The following is a 19903-nucleotide window of genomic DNA, read 5'->3' on the forward strand; positions in this document are numbered from 1 at the left end:
GATTTAAAGTTACCATTTGGTCTCAGACCTCTTTAAATTTTTAAGAAACTCAAAGGATTTTTATTTATGTGAATTAAATGTCAATAGTACTGGGCTTCCCTGGTGGCGCAGTGGTTGAGAGTCCACCTGCCGATGCAGGGGACACGGGTTCGTACCCCAGTCTGGGAAGATCCCACATGCCGCGGAGTGGCTGGGCCCGTGAGCCATGGCCGCTAAGCCTGCGCGTCCGGAGCCTGTGCTCCGCAATGGGAGAGGCCACAACAGTGAGAGGCCCGTGTAACACAAAAAAAAAAAAAAAAAAAAAAAAAAAAAGTCAATATTACTATGTTAGAAAGGGAAACAGAGAAAAGTCAAAATAATAAACCCATCATATGTTAAGATATAACCAATGTATTATTAAAATAGCATATTTCAATAAAAACAACTATGTTTTCTAAATATTGGTGGGAAGGGTGACATTGTTTTATGTTGCTGCAAATCTCTTTAATGTCGGGCTTCACAGAAGTTATCTGAGTTCTTGTGTCTTTTTCTTCACTTAGTCTGTTGTGATTTGCTGTTTTCATTGAAGTATATGAAGAAAATTTGGTTTCCCACAGAGATGGGTTTGATACAAGATGACCTGGCAGGCCCTCTGAAGGGCTCTTGGGGACACACTGGTCCACAAAGAGGTCCTTGATGCACACTTTAAGAACTAGTTCTAGAGACTATTCCCATCATTGCAGAAGGTTCCCACAGGAACCACTATCCTGGCCTTCAAGATTGGGATTACCTCGAGTTTCATATACATGGAATCACAATGTAAGCACTTTTGTGCATTCCACCGTGCATCAGATATACCAGATTTTATTGATACATTCTCCTATTGGTGCACATTTGAATTGTTTCTAGTTTTTTACTATTATGAGTGAAGAACATATTTTTTGGTGAACACATGCACTCATTTCTCTTGGAGCAGAATTGCTGAAACATAAGATGAGCCGATGGATTTAGCTTAATAGATTTCCAAGCCACAGAAAATATTTTTATTTGTTGAATTTTATTTCAGTATATATCATTTAACATAAATTATTTCATAATTTTCCTATTAATATATAATATATATCTTTCTTTAAAAATCTATGTAATTTCCCAATACTATACAGTTCCATTGCTAGACTATTAAATAAAAAGAAAAAACTGTTTCATTTTATGTGATTGGACAAGGTTATGTAGTAAAGTAATCCCCCATTTACCTATTTACCTGAATGTCTTCCATTTTTCTGGAAACTTAAGGATTCATAAATCAGACAAAATATCTAAAAACAACTAATGAATATTAGTGTTGTTCACATGATATAATTGTTGTTCACATGATATAATTTTATTGACTGAGGAGCCCAAAGGAAGGAAAAAGAAGTTTAAAAACAAACAACAAAAAATAAGAAAAGGAGGGGGAATTAAAAGAAGAAGAAAGAGGTGTATGTCAAATGACAAGGTTGAAAGCATCAGCAGTCAAAGTTAGAAGAAGTGAACAACAGACCCTCAGAAGTTTCCAAAAGGAAATAGATCCAGACACAATGAGATGCAAGAGACACCAAACATGGCAGCTTAATAGTTGGCATGGTTCAGTGGAAGAGAAAACTATGTCCCACTCACATCAGTGATTCCAGTGGCTTTATTTATGCGCAGTTTCTGGAATTCTGAGATGACACGTTAATCATCTTCATATTCCCAAGACTTGGATGTATTAACTATTGCCACATAACAGACCAACCCCAAATAACATCTGTTTACTGTTTCTCATGAGTTTGTAGGCTGGCTGGGTGGTTCTACTGGTTTGGGAAAAGCTTGGCTGGTCTTAGATGCAAGCTCACGCATCAGCTGTCAGCTAGTACGGTGGACAAGATGACTCAACTCTCTGTGAGTCTCCCCCACTACCAGCAGGCCAGCCTGCACTCATTCTCATGGCAGTGGCAGAGATCCAAGGGAAGAAACAAAACTGCACCTCTGCTTTGACAAGTTTGCTGCCATCCCAGTGGTGGAAGCAAATTACATGACCAAGCCCAAAGTCAGTGCAGCAGGGTGTTACCAAAGGGCAGGGATAGAGGAAGGCATGACAAATTGGGGCCATTAATGCAACCCATCTGTCATACTGGCATGGCCTAAAACTATAATGACAGATAATTTAAAAAGTAATATATTACTAGTTAAAAACTATTGGATTGGCCAAAAATATCATTCAGGGTTTTCTGCAACATCTTATGGAAAACCTGAACGAACTTTTTGGCCAATCCAATATTTGAACGTATAGAGGACTACAGTGGGCTCCTAATAAATATTTGATCGATGAATAAAGTTAGTTCAATGCTGAGAATGTGTTCACTACAACCATTCGTGTGTCAGTCAAGGTATATAAGAATTCATAATTCAGTCTTATAGTCTATAGGGTTCAACATGCTGCATTATGAGCACCACTCTCTAACACAAACACCAAGTATTTTCTACAGAGAAGAAAGAGATAAAGTTTAAAAGCTGTGTGTGAGGGCTTCCCTGGTGGCGCAGTGGTTGAGAGTCCACCTGCCGATGCAGGGGACACGGGTTCGTGTCCCGGTTCGGGAAGATCCCACATGCCGTGGAGTGGCTGGGCCCGTGAGCCATGGCCGCTGAGTCTGCGCGTCCAGAGCCTGTGCTCCGCAACGGGAAAGGCCACAACAGTGAGAGGCCCACGTACCGCAAAAAAAAAAAAAAAAAAAAAAAAAAAAGCTGTGTGTGAGAAAATTAAGCATATATATTGCTTGAAAAGGGTAAGCAATAAGTATTTTGAGCGACAAGTATAACATTTCCGCATTCAAGTTATATAAGTTTAGAAACAATCAAGGGTCAAATTCTTTTATCTCTCTTGTTATGTTTTAAATACATTCGACTCACCTAAAGCTATTGGGTCATGGTGTGAGTGATTAGGTATACAATATTAAACTGGCCTCCTTTGGAAAAGTTTTCCAAATTTTATCTTGGTGGAGACTTTAAGGGGTCTCAAAAATGTCCAGGATGAAGTAGCTTGGGGACTGTCCCTTGCCCCAAATTTCCAAGGAAGTATCATGAGGACAGGAGAGGAAGAGGCATTGCTTCATTAATCGAGTAAAGTGCTGCCACCTATTTTTTTCTTTTAATGTAAAAGCAATGACACTGCTATTTTGAATCATCTCCCTGCTCCCTTCCTAATATTTTTGCATTATTCTAACCTATGGAGCAGAACACTTTTCATGATATATTATTAAAGAAGATGGCTCATAAAAATTCATCCCAGAGGCACTACCCAGGATTTATTATGACATTAAAGTTGTGCTTGGGATTCTGTGAAATGGCAAGCATCAAGGGAAAGTTGTAGAGAAGAGTGGTCTTCTACTAAACTTTCACATGTGATGATAAAGAGAAGCTGTTGAGGGCTTGGAATGAGGGATCTCTAAGACAACCTCAGCACTGAAATAATGCAGGGTGTTCCCTCTTCACTCTCCATAATCACACTTAGTGTTGGTGGAGCCACATTGCCTGTTAACTATTGTAAGAGTCCTACTGCTTTGAAAGGATGCTAACAATATGAATTGAGGAAAATTTTTTTCTTGAAATTGGGAAGGAAACTTACTTTAGCCTTTCATTGAAGGACATTGCACAAGGGGCCAAACAGATAGTTACAAACCCTTCATTCATAGAAAACAACTTAAATGGTCTTTGGGTAGTTACTGACTACCCGTTCTTTGCAAAGCAAATAAAGCCTGAAAAGAAATTAGTCTGGGCTGGTGGAAAAGTCTATGCTTAAACAACTTTTAAAGTATAAATGGTACATTCAGAAGGGCAGATGATTTCTTGCTTGGGGGAATGAGGGAAGTTTTGGAGGTGGCATTTTGGGAGGTTGCTTTTAAGAATTGATAGAACATCATCATGTGACTTGGCTAGGAAAGATGTGTGCTACGTGTGTGAACAGAGAATAGTGATAATCCAGATTGGCTAAGTGAGGGTGCAGTCTGGGGCCCAAACTGAATGCTGATATCAGTAATCTCAACACTATTCTTTAGGTAGTGGATTGGAACTCAGGCTTTACCAGCCAGATAGTAATATGATCAGAGCTGCTGTTTGGGAAAATTAACCTAGGTGTAGAAGAGATTTGAGGGGCAAAGAAATTCAATTTTGGGTGTTGAAGAATGAGAAAAGTTGTAAGGGAGAAGGCAACTTCCAAGACAGGGTAGAATTCATGGGTTTTATAAACAGATTGAGTGTGGAAGCACACAAGGTTTAGCGCCTGTTATGGACTGTTAAACAGGGAGGACAGATGGAGGGAGGGTCCCTTTTGTTGATTAATTACATACAATGTGCATGTGGGCCACTTGTTTAACCGAAAAGCTAAGAGGAAGAACCAGAGCTTAGGAGAAGTAAGAATTATGTTCAGAGAAGTAGAAATTGAAGGCATGTGACTGAATGAAACAGCTAAGGAAAATACACATAAAGAACATTCTTTGAACTGATGGTGAGAAATAGATTTCTTTCTGCTTTTGAAATGCTTTCCAGGAAGCTCATTGCTAAATTTCAAACCCAATCGTGTAAGTGTCCTTTAGTTTAGGTTTTCTGATATAAGGTTTCTCTTGTGCTCTATCTTTAAAACTAAGTCCCCCCCAACCCCCATTAAGACTTGGGATTTGAGTAGCTTGCATAATATTTTTTGAAATACTATATATTTCATGGATTCCAAGTTTCACATATTTTCTACATTTTAACATCCCTGAAATTGAGATGTGTCTTATAATCACTGGACGGTGTGTCATAATTTAACTGGCAGCATGCTTTCATTCTTTGTGGAATATAAAATAGTAATGGGCATGTTCTAATCAACGATGTCTTGAATTTGATGAAATATGGTACTTCCCGATGGGTTTCCCTATCTTGTCAATCTGCTTTCTTTTCCATGAAGCCTTTTATCCCCCCAAAAGGGGAAGAACAACCTACTTAGGGAAGAAGTCCAGTCCAGTATGAGCATTCCAATCAATCATCCGTGAGAGGCTGAATATCCTTTCAGGGCTGATAGGAGGGAGAAAGGTAAGAATTGAGTCAAGTGCCTTGATCCCCAGATTGGGACAAAAAGTCCTGGAGGTGGGAGAAGGAAGATGTAGTAGAACCTCTATAGGCTTGCTTCTTGCTTCTTGTGGCATAGCTCTAGAAAATTACAAGCCTCCTGGAGAAACCCCCGTGGTATTGGAACAGCACGGCATTAGAAGCTGAAAAATGGCCAAAGGAGGTATTTAAATGGATGAACCTGAGCTAGCACCTCTGGTTCCCACTCCCAACAAACTCCACAAGTTTCTGTGTATCCCATAAGAATGTTGGAAAAAATGAGCCTAGGGTGAAAACTCCTCTGAGCAGAAACCTTGAGACACTGGGATGGAAGGGCCCACCTTGCAGGCAGTTAGGACCACTCCACAGAGGAGACCAGATGCTCCTCCCCATTGCCAGGAGGACACACAGGCTTCTCTTCACACCAAGAGGCCACCTGGGGAAAGAAGCAGGGAGACCTCCTTAAGGGGGAGGGAACTGTAACTGGGGGTTTGACTTTGAAGTAATTTAATATGCCTCTGAAATAGGTGTGTTTTTTATTTTTAAGTTGGAAGAGGCTGAGTAACTGTAATTGGCAGGATTTTTTTTTCCTTCATAATAAGTAAGAATGCAGGATTTGAGTGCAATATGAACTTACAATTGAAAATAAACACATCTTTTTGTTGTACATTTGAGCTATGTGTACATTTTCATCCTATTACAATGGATCCTTTCAGGGAGTAAGATATCTCAAACACTGAAAGTAATCTGGGTTAAAGAAAAAAACCGGCTCTGGATTTAAGCTGGACCTCAGAAATACTTATGGCAGTGTAGGAGGATGAAAAGCCAGAGAAGAAATAATCAGAAAAATGGGAAAAGTAAGAGTTTGCTCCTACTTTTTTCTGCTTCTCTCTCAGAAGAAGAGCAAAGAGCAGGGGAGTGATGGATTCAGTCAAGTGCTACAGAATGGTGAGCACTGGGAAGAAGCTATTTGATTTGATGAGGGAGCCATTTGGAATGTCTGAAAACTGGCCATCCAAATGTGGTACCATTTTAATAGCCATCATTTTTCATGGGATGTTAGTGTTGAAAGATACATAGTCTAACTCCACTGTCTTACAGATAAGGAAATTTGGAACCAGAGAATTTCACAGAAGCCAGTTCAAAGGATAAATATGAGAAAAAGAAAAAAAAAACAAGTACTTTACATTGGGAGTCAACTAGAATCAGCCTGTTTTGTGTCAGGAGCAAAATGTGTTGGGTCATGCATAAGCCCCCTTCAATGAAGAGATCTTTTATGAAACAGGAAAAGTACACTGGAAAGCATCTTTGGGAGCAAATACTCTGACGGGTGTTAGATGTGTTTTCATTTTTTATTAGAGAAGTTGGAAGTTTAATTTCAATATTGATGGTAACATAATTTTCTCTGCCTTATTCAGAGGAACACACAGAATCAATCTGTACAAGCATATACAACAATTAAGTTGGTGGTTTGTGCCCTAAAATCAGTAATCTGATTAGCTCTAGATTACAGTTTCCATGCACTCCTCTGGGCTTTGGGGCATGGCTCCATTCCCAGGGGGGACTTCTTCATGCACTCTCTGCAACACAACTACAGCAGGCTTAAAGACCATGCAGATTAACACTGTAGCAAATTGTTTTGATATTTAACAGACATAAAAAGGTTATTTCCTGATATGAAATTCTGAAAATCTGCATAAATATTTTTGTGTAAAATTAAATTAGTTATGTATTTTTTTTGAAACTAGAACTTGAAGTATCAAGAATGCCCACATAATTCATATACACATATATATAGACTTCTTCATTATGCTAAAAGTCTTGAGAGTCAAATTATATTCTGTGCCATACATTTTCTTAACCAGTATTTACTTGCATTAGGTTAACTGTGTACGGATTAGTCGTAATTGGTGCTTGTGTATCATGCAAACATAGTTCTAGTATTCCTGTTTACTAATCTTGTCATGTGGCAATACTTAGATGATTTTGCTCTCTGACAGTGAGAATTAGGAGTATAAATACTTTATACATGGTCACATTTACAAACGTTTGCCAATAACCACTTCACAATCTTTATGGTGTAAGAGTGAGCTGTAATAATCTGGAATTGGCAGAAGCAATTCCTAGAAAGCAATGTCAGATGTCAACTTTCTTAAAAGTGCCTGACAGAGTTCTCCTTTTGAGCACTGATGGGTTTTGGCACAGGGACACTGTTCTTTTTTTTTCTATTGTTCTAATAATTTCCACAACTGTTACAGGAAGTTAGCTTCTTATGGCATGGTGGAGACTTGGCACTTACTGATGAGGTAACTTAGATGTAGAAAAATTCCCCCAGATTATTTGTCTAGCAGATCACCACTTCTGCTGATAAATTTGTAGACAGAGTTTTTTTTCCCCCTAGTGCATGCGCTTACTATCACATGGCTAATACACTATTTTTGCTGTTGCTCAAACATGTCCTAATGCATCACAAAGCAGAGTTGTTAACACCAAGCTCATTTATCTGTGATGGTACTTTATAGCAAACATGTTTAAGTGGTATGATCAATGGGTAAACTCTGCCTTATTGGAATCATAATTTTGGGGGATTTGTAGCTACTTTTAGTTGGCCAAGGAAATTCAGTATTCAAAATATTTAAGAGAAGTACATAATTCTCTGTGGTTTCAGGTGACATCTTGTCTATACATAAAGGAAACGCAAAAGACATCAGCTTTCTTCCACGGAATTTGTGTTCAGAACTTTGGGAGTGCTCTTTTGATGCAGTGGTTCTGCGGTTTCAGTTTGCATCCTGGAGTTTCACACAACTGTTGCTGGTCTGCGGTCCATCTCGGCTTCCAATTTCACCATCTGCTGCATCTCCTTCGCCTGTAACATCAGAAACGTGACCTTACATGTTGAAATCCTCTCCTGAAGCCATAGAGCAAACCCAACCTCTCTTCTCCCGTAAATTTGATGCTTGTCATTATGTCCTGGCTACTTAAAGTGTGGTCCATGGACCAGCATCATCAGCATCACCTGGGATCTTTGCGGAATCTTGGACTCCACCCCAGACCTACTGACCCAGAATCTGCATTTTAATAAGATCGCCAGGAAATTTTTATGCACGTTAAAGTCTGAGAAGGACTGGTCCACACAGTACCAGGAAAACAATTTGAGAAGAGGCTATGCCTGTTACTCATAGATTATGTCGTGTCTAACTGTTTGATTTAGTTTCTACAGATTGACATGCCTTGACTGTGTGTAGATAATTTGATCACTTTTAGAATATGCATTGCTTATGCACGATTTATTCCCCAAATAGCCTGAAATTTAATTTAAAGTAGTTGCCTAAGAATTTCACTGATGGAGAAGTTCAGGTGGGAGCATATCACATTGATTTGGTTGGAGTATGCTGCAAACAGAACGTTACAGGAATATGTAGGGTTCCTGGAATGCTATTGTCCAAAAACTATCCTCATAGGCTCTCACTTCTCTGGAGTCATTCATTTTTTATGGTCCACCCCAGGAAGTAAGCCACGGTGAACTCAATCTCATGAATTAAGGCTGTCAAGAAGACAACCAGCTGATTTGGGGGGTGGAAAGGCGTCATATGGGGACAGGTTCTGATGACAAATCATTGCCTGGCAAAATAGGGGAAATCAATTGGTTCATTTTATCTTTTACTTTCCAGCCGCATGCTTTCTTCCAACCCAATACATGGATCTTTCAGAGGAACAATAAAGCACCCTGTCCTTTTTTAGTGACACATCATTTTGAAATAAAGGGCATTTAAAAATGGAAACATGGATATAGAAAGATATAACTCAAGAGGAGGACTCTCATGAGCTCTGATGTTACTATTCATGTCTACTTAGGTATTCCAACCAAATGGAAGGTCATTGGGAGGATTTGGTCAACTCTGCAGATCATACTATGAGCATCTAAATGTCCCAAATGAAGTCCTGCTACAAAATTAGTTTAACCCACAGACCATAGAGTGAGTTCCTTCTTATCATTATTTTTGTTTGTTTGTTTGTTTATTTTATGGGTTTTTTTGGTTTTTGCGGTTCGCGGGCCTCTCACTGTTGTGGCCTCTCCCGTTGCAGAACACAGGCTCCGGACGCGCAGGCTCAGCGGCCATGGCTCACGGGCCTAGCTGCTCCGCAGCATGTGGGATCTTCCCAGACAGGGGCACGAACCCGTGTCCCCTGCATCGGCAGGCGGACTCTCAACCACTGCGCCACCAGGGAAGCCCTTATCGTTATTTTTATATTGTGGCTTTAAATTTCATTTTGGTGAGGATGGATAATAACATTAAAGATGATAACTTTCTGCTTACATTTGGGATGGACGGTTCCCCCTCCCCAGATTTTTTTATGCCTGAGATATAATAATGCTCTAATAGAGAAATGAAGAAATGGAGAAAAATATACAAACATGAAACTATGACACAAGCAATATTCATAAGAGATGACAGTGAAACATTATCAGGACTTGAAATTAAATACTTTTATGTTCACTAAGTAGTAATAAAGGATTCCCTATGCTTCTCCCCCTCTAGCATTTAAAGACAATATTGAACACTGTTTAGAAAGAAGGATCATATTAACACTAAAAAAGGATTCCAAGAGCTAGCTTCTCATATGAGCAGGGTGACCATCCATGCCCACTTGTCAAGGACGGTTTCAATTTATGCCCATGGTCTTGGCTATTATGAACAGCTTCCCCTTTCACTTTCAAAACTATCTTGTTTGAACAATAAATCATATGGTCACTTATAAGGGGTGATTAAGGTCCCTGGCAGATTGGATCTAACACAAAGCATGCCAAGAGTCATTGTATAATGACATTGTATAATGTTTCTGCACGCAAACCATAACTCTTTGTCATTAAAAACCACCAATGAACTTTTACCAGGGTGCTCTAAAAATTGATGGCAGTCATATTAATGTTTGTGAAAGATATGACTCTGTGACCCAGTCTTAGCTGTGGTCTGTCCAAACAACAACCATACATCACTGTTTTTGATGCCTGGGTACATCTTCATTAGCATGACTTGAGTTCCCCAGGTCTGCAACTGGAAAGGCTACTAAAACTCCATCAGAAATAATTCTCTCAAGATGTTGGCCATTTTGGTTTGAATATTACATCAGAAATCCAAGCATTAAATAGTCACACTTTTAAATCAAACCCTTGTGATCTTAACTAGTCATGAGCAGATGTGAATCATCAAAGCACCAAGAATACGGATGTAGTTGAGCAGGAAGGCAATGTCTTGCTTATCAGAGTTTTCAGTCCTACCTTGCGTTTGGGACACTGCATGACAGGATTTCAAAAGCTGTTTGTACAAAAATAGTAATGTCAAAATTGAGTCATACATACAAAACAAAGAAAATAAATGAATACTGAAGTGAATTTGAAAAATGAATGCAAAACCATATACAGAAAAGCAAAAAGCTAAGACTAAAACATGTATACAACCGTCAGTGACAAACTTCCCCCAAGTTGATCTCAACAGAAAAAAAAAGAACAAAACAAACGACCGATGCCTATTAACCCAGACTGCGCCTCTCTTGTGGGGCAGTGAGTGGGGAACCCTCCCTTGAGCGAGACCCCCTCATCTTTCTTTATTAAATGATAGGATTGATGGCAAAAATCAATTTTTAAAACTTGGGTGTGACAGTAATGGAGCATTTCAGGTTTGAAATGGTGCGTGTCAAGAAGGATGAGCTCCTGTGTGGCTGGGAGGTCGATGGGAAACAGCAGCAAAAACCCTTTGGAGTTTTAAATGAATAACTGGCTGACCAAGTAGACAAGGCCATTAGGAGGCTTTAAAAGGCCATATGAAGTTAGGATCCAGAGTCAGGACCCAAATATATGAAAACTTGAGTTGTTTCTACCAATGCCCTCAACATTGTCTAGCTAATGAAGTAGATCGATTCCAGGCTTTTTTTTGGGAGTGACTGGGAGAATTTAGGCGATTAGGGTCACAGGAAAGCAAGTAAGAAACCTTAAAGGGAGGTATTATGGGAGAATGTTAAAATTCATTTATTTTTGGCTTAGAAACAGAAAAAAGTCTTGGGGTTTAACAGTAGTTTGGGAGATTGTTATACAAGTTTGGGATTGCCTGGAGACAGGAAACTGTTTTCTGCCAATGAAATATTGGTTTTAAAGGGAGCTCTCCAAATGGTTCCAGACCTCGCCTATTATGAGGGAAGAAACAGAGTCACTATGTCTTTTGCCCTGTGTCTATGACAGTGTTGAAACACACCGAGTAACTGAATTGAGAGGTCTCTGATCTTTAAATTCCAAAAAAAAAAAAAGGTATACCAGAAATACCTGGGATTGAATTTGTTATAGAATAGGCCATATTTGTAAAGCAAAGCTTAACAAAGAAATTCAAGTCCTAATTCTACATTTGCTGGAAGTGTCACTATATCTTGAATTTCTTTTCATGGAATCTCATTAAATCTTCATCAAATCTCAAGCTTTCTCATGTTTTTTCCTAAGCTTCTGTGACTCAAAGTATCAGGTATGGGTGGTAGACATTACCTGTGACCCACTGAAAGGCATTATATGAATTTTTGGAACAAAAGGTCACTATTCTCCCAATATGATCCAATCAGTACAGTTATCACTAATCCAGTATTTCAGTGCAAGAACTCTGGTGTGATTTGAGTTACACATATATTAGGATAAAAGCCCAAAGTGATTTTTAAATTATGCAATTTAGCTCTCAAACTGAAAAGACTAGGTAACCATACTCTCTAGCTCTGATATACACCACTATTGTAGTGATGAGTAATTTTTAGCACATTTATATTCTTTAGTCAAACTTGTTGCCAAGCAACACAATGATTTCTAAGTAGTTTCTTAATTTAGCTAACTGAAACATAACTGCATCTTACCTCCATTGTGCCTTCTTCTAAGGCATCCTTATCCCCACCCAGTCCTGATTCACTAAAGTGGATTCTATTGTTTTGGAGATGGTGGCTCTACCCCTACTCATTCTCCCATCCCCCCCCCGCCCCCCACCCCAGCACTTTCTGAGAAATGCTTTAGGAGCAAAATCATTAGTAACTTGTACCAGAAGGTGATGTATCTATGAGTTGGTCAAATGAGTTGGGCCCATGGGACAATAAACATTTATTGTCCCCCTTAGGGATCTGTGGACTGTTCATGAATAGAAGCATTTAGCTGGAAAGGAAATGGGAAACATAACTCAGAAGTATGCCCATGAGTAAAACTTCTATCAACCAAAAAGTAAAGAATCTGAAACCAGAAGTTGGATTTATTTGTTACCCAATTGCAATACAAAAAAAAAAAAAGATTTTATGGTTTTGTTTTACTTTCTCAAAGGTAGTTTTTAGTGTAATTTCCAGTTAGGTGTTCTTCAGTGGAAGCCATTTACTCTTAAAAAATATACCTTAAATAGTATTACTTTATATATGAAAAGAAATAGGAAAGAATAATGTAGTACAAGTACGTATTTCAGCAAAACCTCTTTAAAGCTTCTATATTGAAGTGAATTATCTAGAAACTTCCAAACCAGCTACAGCTAAAGAGATGTATTGACTGAGACAGACTGAAATTTTAACTGCTGCTGAGGGTCATTTTGCCACATAAGCTAGAGGTACTTCCATCAAATTGAAATGAGAGTGCGGATGGCCGATGGGCTATAGCCCATCTATATGTACTGCTCGAGGTAAACACACATTTATCCTGGTGTTGGTATATGCCTGATAGCTACTAAATAGCTGGATTTTGGATAACTCTTTTTATTTGTGTACATTTTTTGTGTTTATTTTTATTTGTGTATATTTAGCGTTTAGCACCAAGAGTATGGTATCCACTCACTTCCAGTGGTTTGTAGAGTTATGGTGGCTCATGCCTCTAAGTTTCACTTGTAAGGCCTAATAAGGTTCTATAACTTCACTTTTAGATTGAGGTTGAAAGTAGGTGGTCTCTCTCATTTGCTTTTAAACGCAACCTCACTTGTCTCTAGGGTACAAGTGATAAAACTCTAAGTGAAAATGAAGAAACAATTTGTAACCTGTTTTCTCCTCCTCTCAGTAATGTCCTTCTTAGAATCCCCATAATCTAATCAAAACATGACTTTTGATTCTTTTCTCCCCACAGCCACATTCCTCTCCCACTTCAAAAAAGAATACTTTCTGTTCTTGGTGGATGAAATGGGGTAAGTACAGTAGGCACCAAATTTTTCTAGCCATCTTTCCGTGCCACTACTCAGGCCACGGGCTTTAGCAGAAGGGTGACTCTGACCTAAGGCATTTGCCTCCCGAAGCTGGCTGGCTGCCTACAACTTTTTATGCTTTTTAGGTGAAATACCTGCTCGTTCTGTTTCTCTAGGAATTCGAGGTGCTCAAGCTGGACTTTTTTCAACTGGTCCATTTCTTTGGACTGCTTCATTGCGAGCTGCAAAAAACAAAACAAAACAAAACAAAACATCTGGTCAACTTTGGGTTGTAATCTTAAAACTTATGGATGAAGGTTGGTAGTTTGCAACTTAAGTGATGGATATAAAAAAAAATAAAAAAGAAGAAAGAAAAATAGCCTGAAAACTGGGAGAGTTTAAACCCATAATTTTTACTGGCAAGATAGTTCCTGCCAAAATCTTAGAAAACAAGAGTACTTGTTCACGATTAAAATCTGGCTTCATTTTCTGTATAAAATGGAGCAAATAATTACCTTAAAAATTTCAGTGAGAGATTAATTTAGCTTTCAGGGAGCGGAGAAGAGAAGCTAGAATGTTTGACGTACAGAAAAAGCAAATTAAGCAAATTAGCTAGTAGTCTGCTTTCTAAGCATGAGTTACTGTTTATAGTTTTTTAAAGGAAAAGTGTCAAGAAAATTATAAAATACTTACTCGCTTTCTTTCTTCCAGAAACTTTTTAGTGTTGCTGCTGTTTAACTCCCTGACCCGCCTAAAAGCAACAGGTACAAACAACAGTTGGTATGACGTCAGTTGGATATGATATTAAATAAGAAAGAGTCATATTCCATTTAATTATTTGGATGGGATTATCACTTCCTTTTCCTAATTTTTATTGAGGAATTTTGAAATGTACAATGTACAGAGAAAAAGACAAAAAAAATCTGTGTACCCATCACTCAGATTAGTCAACATTAATTATGTTTTACCATGCTTGTGTCATATTTTTAAAGGAAATAAAGCATTGCAGATATAAATAACCCCCCCTTTGTATTCTTCCTCACTCCACTTCCCTCCTTTCTCTCTCTCCAGAGGTAACCACTATTCTGAATTTGGTGTGGACCTTCCTATCCATGTTTTAATATTTTTATTACATATGGATGTATCCATATGTAATACACACAAATGTTTCTCAAACTTTCACATGCACACAAATCACATGGAGATACTATCAAAAACACAGATTTCTGAACCCACCCCCAGAGGGTGTGATTCAGTGGGTCTGGGGTGGACCTGAGATTCTGCATTTCTAATAAGCTCCCAGGTGATGCTGATGCTTCTGGACTATACATATACTGTTTTGTATGGTTTCCAAATTAACCTAAATGCTAACATATTCTGGGTTTCTTTCTGTAACTTAAAACTTAGCCTTATGATTAAGAAATATAGCTGTGTTTCAAACGATTCCATTATTTTCATCTGCTGCATGGATTTTTCCGTTTTTGAGTAGATTACAGTATTTTCATTTTGCCATTAATAGAAAGTAGGTTATTTCCCAACAATGCACAATGGTTTGGCACATAGGGTCCTGAAATGCTTGGCACACTGTCTATTGGCTAAATAAATGAAATGTAGGACATATCTTCTTGTGCGTATGAGCAAAGGTTTCTCCAGCATGTAAACCTAGACTTGCAGGTTGGTAGGGAGTAAACAACTTCATCTTTACTCCAAAGTACCTGTCCCAGTTTGCACTCCCACCTATGGTGTCTGGGTGTTACCCTTTCTCCATATCTTTGCCTACTCTTGTTACTATCAGACATTTCCTTTTCTGTCAATTGCTAGTTTTTTGAAATGGCATCATGCTGTTGTTTTAACTCACATTTCCCCTGATTATTGGTGAGGTGGAGTGTTTGTCATGACTAAATAGACGTATAATTGATTGAATTTCTATAATAGTTATAGGTCTATTCAGGTCTTCTCTTTCTTTTACAGTCAGTTTTGGATATTTTAGTTTTTCTAAGCAATTGTCCATTCCATCTAGGTTTTCAAATTCATTAGTAGTATTGTTTATAGTAGTCTTTGTTTTCAAAAGTATTTACTGTATTTGTAGTTATTTCCCTTTTCATCCCCAATACTACTAATTTGTGGTATCTCTTTCTTCTTTATCATTCTTGCTGGAGGTTCACTGATTTTTTTTTTCAAATAACAAGCTTTCGCTTTTGCTTTTTTCACTTTTTTACTTCCATTGCTTTTTGTTTTCTATTTTAATATTTTTTGCTTCTAAAATTTTGATTTCTTCCCATCTGACATCTTTGGGTTCAGTTTATTTTTCTAATTTTATGTCCTCTTTGAGCATTTTCTTATTAATTTTCATTTCTTTAAAAAAATATATGCATCTAGGCTATAATTTTCACTGTAAATATCACTTTAAGATCTAGTGTCAGGAAAGGAATAAAGACACAGACATAGAGAATGGAGTTGAGGACATGGGGAGGGGGAAGGGTAAGCTGGGACGAAGTGAGAGAGTAGCACTGACATATATACACTACCAACTGTAAAATAGATAGCTAGTGGGAAGCAGCCGCATAGCACAGGGAGATCAGCTCGGTGCTTTGTGACAACCTAGAGGGGTGGGATAGGGAGGGTGGGAGGGAGACGCAAGAGGGAGGGGATATATGTATACATATAGCTAATTCACTTTGTTATACAGCAGCAACTAACACAACAATGTAAAGCAATTATACTCCAATAAAGATGTTAAAAAAAGATCTACTCTCTTAGCAACTTTCAAGTAATATACAGTGTGAGCTACATTCACCATGCTGAAATTAAATGCCTAAAACTTATTAAACCTATATTTGCAAGTTTGTATCTTTTAATCAATGTCTCCTCATTGACTCCCCTACCGTCACCCCCTGGTAATCACCATGCCACCCTGTTTCTATGAATTTGGCTTTTTTATAGACTCCACAAATATATAGTATTTTTCTCTGTCCGATTTAGTTCACTTAGGATAATGTTCTCAAAGTTCATCCATGTTGTCCCAAATGGCAGGATTTCCTTCTTTTTATGGCTAAATAATATTTCATTGAATAGACATCTCAAATTTTCTTTAACCATTCATCTGTTCATAGACACTTAGGTTGTTTCCATGTCTTGGCTATTGCGAATAATATTGTGATGAACATGGGTATGTAGGAATCTCTTCTAGATAGTGTTTTCATTTCCTTCAGATATATACCCAGAAATGGAATTGCTGGATCATATGGTAGTTCTATTTTTAATTTTTTGAGGAACCTCCTCCATACTGTTCTCCATAGTGGCTGCACCACCAATTTACAATCCCACCAAGAGTACACAAGTGTTCCCTTTTCTCCATATCCTTGCCAAGACTTATTATCTCTTGTCTTTTTGATAACTGCCATTCTAACAGATGTGAGGTGATATCTTATTGTGGTTTTAATTTGCATCCCCTGATGATTCATAGTGTTGAGCATCTTTTCATATACTGTTGGCTATTTGCATGTCTTCTTTAGAAATATGTTTATTCGGTCCCCTGCCCACTTTAAAAATCAGATTATTTGTTTTTTGCTATTGATTTTGTTGATTTGCTTATATATTTTGGATATTAATCCCTTACCTGATATATGTTTGCAAATATTTTCACGCATTTGGTAGGTTGCCTCTTTATTTTGCTGATTATTTCTCTTCCTGTGTGCTTTAGCTAACTCTGACACATTGATCAACAGTGTTTATGTTGTCATTCAGTTATAAATATCATGTCATTTATGTTGAAATGCCTTCTTTGACCCAAGAATAGAAGTATTTTTCAGCTTCTGTATGTCTTTCTTAGGTCTCTGATTATAAATTTTTAACTTTATTTCTCAGTAGTTTGATAAGGTGGATACACACAGCATGTGTTTAAAAAGGTAACCATTTGGCATAGAGAAATTATTTTTTAAGAGACCAGCCATTTGTAGATGTTTCAGAGTCACCTAACCACTGGATACTGAGTTATAATAAATAAGTATAATAAGTCAAAATAAGGAAATTAAATAAAAAACTTTCCTGGTTAAGTTATCAGTAACTCATAATTTAAGATAACTTGATCTCAACTGGGTTAAAGTCCATTTTGCAACATAATTGAAAAAGTATGATAAAGAGCTATTTAATAATTAGCACATTTATCATGTTGAATTCCATATTTCAGTTTGGACAGTCTAAAACAGTTTAATGAGGTTTTATCATGGCATGAATATTTTGTGTTTTTCAGCTAAAGTGGACAATGTCATTTCCATGTACACAAGGCCATTAAGCAAAGATCCTTGTCTGAGAATAACGTCCAGAGGGTGGCAATTTGTTAAAATAAACAAGAACCAGATAACTACCCCAAAATGATGGTGTAAATGAGCATTGATTAAATTGAGTAACAATCTCCCTAGAGAGCCACAAATGACACTCCATGTTTACTGGGAAATTTCTTGGCCAAAGTGTTGAAAAGGCAATTCATTTCCAGGTCAAATTACTGTGGAATTCCAAATCCTATTGCTGGCCAGTTAATTCCAAACCATATTTAATCCAACAAAACTTCAGCATAAAAATGCACTGGATGGTATTATGCTTTATATTTTGTCCTATTTCAAGTTTAACTTTAATTATGGTTAATAAATGAGATGCGTTTTAAAAATCAACCATATTGAAGTAGTTGGACAGCAGTTACTGCTGTGTTCAAGACAAGGAGGAAACATCAGGTATCAACTAAGCGTCCACAAAAGACTGTGTAGACAGTGGAATTGAAACAGGGGTACTTTGCTTGGAGCTGCAAAGTTTCCTAACAGCTCAGCCTATGGTCAACAGCTGAATGACGTAAAGCCTTAAACTTCATGCTCACGTTTTAACCCCCAAAGGTAATCTTCACTTTGCTCTGAATTTTGTTGAGCATAAAACACAGCCTTTGTGTGGGTGGTGAACTCAGCCGGCAGCCACATTCTATCCAAGTCTATTTCTCCAAGAGATGCAATCCTGCTGTGCTTGACCACTGCTGTGTTAACCTAGCTCTCAGTTCTGGAGCAACCAGCATCTGTGTTCTTAGAGGCTTTCGGGGCAGCCATGAGCATCACAAGTGAAGATGCTTTTTGGGATCACTGGGAACCAAGTGCTGCTAACTCCCTCTCTTGGGTACTATGACTACTGATGTCCTCTCAGGTCCCCTTTACCAGTTTTGGCTAAAAGGCTTGCACCTGGGATCTTTTCTGGAGGTCACACAAACCTTCCCCCAACTCTATGTGGCCAATGACTGATTAACATAGAAGTACAAAAGCCGGACACCTGTGGTTCAAAGGGACAGATCATGGTAGAGTTTACAATCCAGAGCTTGGGATCAGGCTGAAGAGGAACTCTAGCCGAGACCATATCCTTACTTAGCCCCTGCCCTGGCCCACTCCTGCTTCCTCCTCTCCCCTTAGCTGAAGATCCTTTCCTCAGTAAATCATATGCACACAAATTCCTGTCTTTGTTTCTAGAAACCCATTCTAAGACAAGGATGAACCAGAAAACCTGTGTGTGGGGTGGTGGTGGTTTGAGATGGCGCCTGGTGTCAAGGACAGCACGAGGCCAGTCAAGGGAAGAAGACCATCCTACATGCCGTTATATAGATTTTAAGTCCATTCAGAATGGGCTTAACACCTGAGCAGATGAGATGCTTACAGGATGACCCAATGGGATGTGGGAAGGATATCTTGCCATATTTTATATAATTTTGTTTGTAAATTAGCACACATATATTGAATGTAAATCTGTTTTACTAGTGGTAGTAAACAATCAGAAGATGTTTTACAGCAATAATAATACATCTTCTAGCAGTTATAATAGCAGGATTCTCAACCGGAACTCACAGGTTTGTTTATATCTCAAATGTGAGTGTGTGTATACACACAGAAATATTGTCGAGTCTGTGTCTTCAAGTCAATGTTATATTCTGGCAGTGAGCGTTCTGACTCACCTTTCCCGTTCTGCTTTATTCTTGATAGATTTATCTTGGCTGATGGCTTTGCTATTTTCCATAGAAATCTTAGCCTGGTGTGCTCGCATTTCCTTGCTTTCCCTATGTATTAAAAATAAACAAACAGGTGGTGATCATTTTGTAATGTATAGAACTATTGAATCACTATGTTGTGTACTAACATAGGAACTAACATAGTGTTGTAGATCAATTATACTTCAAAAAACAAAAAACGAAAAACAAACCTAACCAAACTCCTAGAAAAAGAGATCAGATTTCTGGTTACCAGAGGCAGGGGTGGGAGGAGGGGGAATTGGAGGAAGGTGGTTAAAAGGTAACAACTTCCAGTTATGAGATTAATAAGTCCTAGGGATGTAACGTACAACATGATAAATATAATGAACACTGCTGTACGTTATATATGAAAGTTGTTCAGAGAGCAAACCCTAAGAGTTCCCATCACAAGGAAAACATTTTTTTCTTTTCCTTTTCTTTTATATCTATATGAGATGATGAATGTTCACTAACTTTCTGTGGTAATCGTTTCATGATGTATGTAAAGCCAAAGCACTATGCTGTACACCTGAAACCATACAGTGCTGTATGTCAATTACGTCTCAATAAAACTGGAAAGAAGAAAAATAAATTCGGGGAGTGGAGAGCTAGT

General features: G+C 38.1%; 1 protein-coding gene across 1 annotated transcript in view; it reads right to left on the minus strand.

Moving 5' to 3' along the window:
• Nucleotides 1–6435: 6435 nt before the first annotated feature.
• PLCB4 (phospholipase C beta 4) overlaps nucleotides 6436–19903 on the minus strand; it is a 420519-nt gene continuing 407051 nt past the window's right edge. Inside the window, exons 35-39 of the mRNA XM_082670036.1 lie at nucleotides 19237–19338; nucleotides 13950–14007; nucleotides 13412–13498; nucleotides 10364–10400; nucleotides 6436–7948 (exon numbers count right to left, since the gene is read on the minus strand). Coding sequence (XP_082526162.1) covers nucleotides 7860–7948; nucleotides 10364–10400; nucleotides 13412–13498; nucleotides 13950–14007; nucleotides 19237–19338 — 373 coding nt within the window. The 3' untranslated portion in view covers nucleotides 6436–7859. The remainder of the gene's footprint in view (nucleotides 7949–10363; nucleotides 10401–13411; nucleotides 13499–13949; nucleotides 14008–19236; nucleotides 19339–19903) is intronic.

The sequence above is a fragment of the Grampus griseus genome, assembly GCF_964374135.1.
Source record: "Grampus griseus genome assembly, chromosome: 14".
Lineage (NCBI taxonomy): Eukaryota > Metazoa > Chordata > Mammalia > Artiodactyla > Delphinidae > Grampus > Grampus griseus.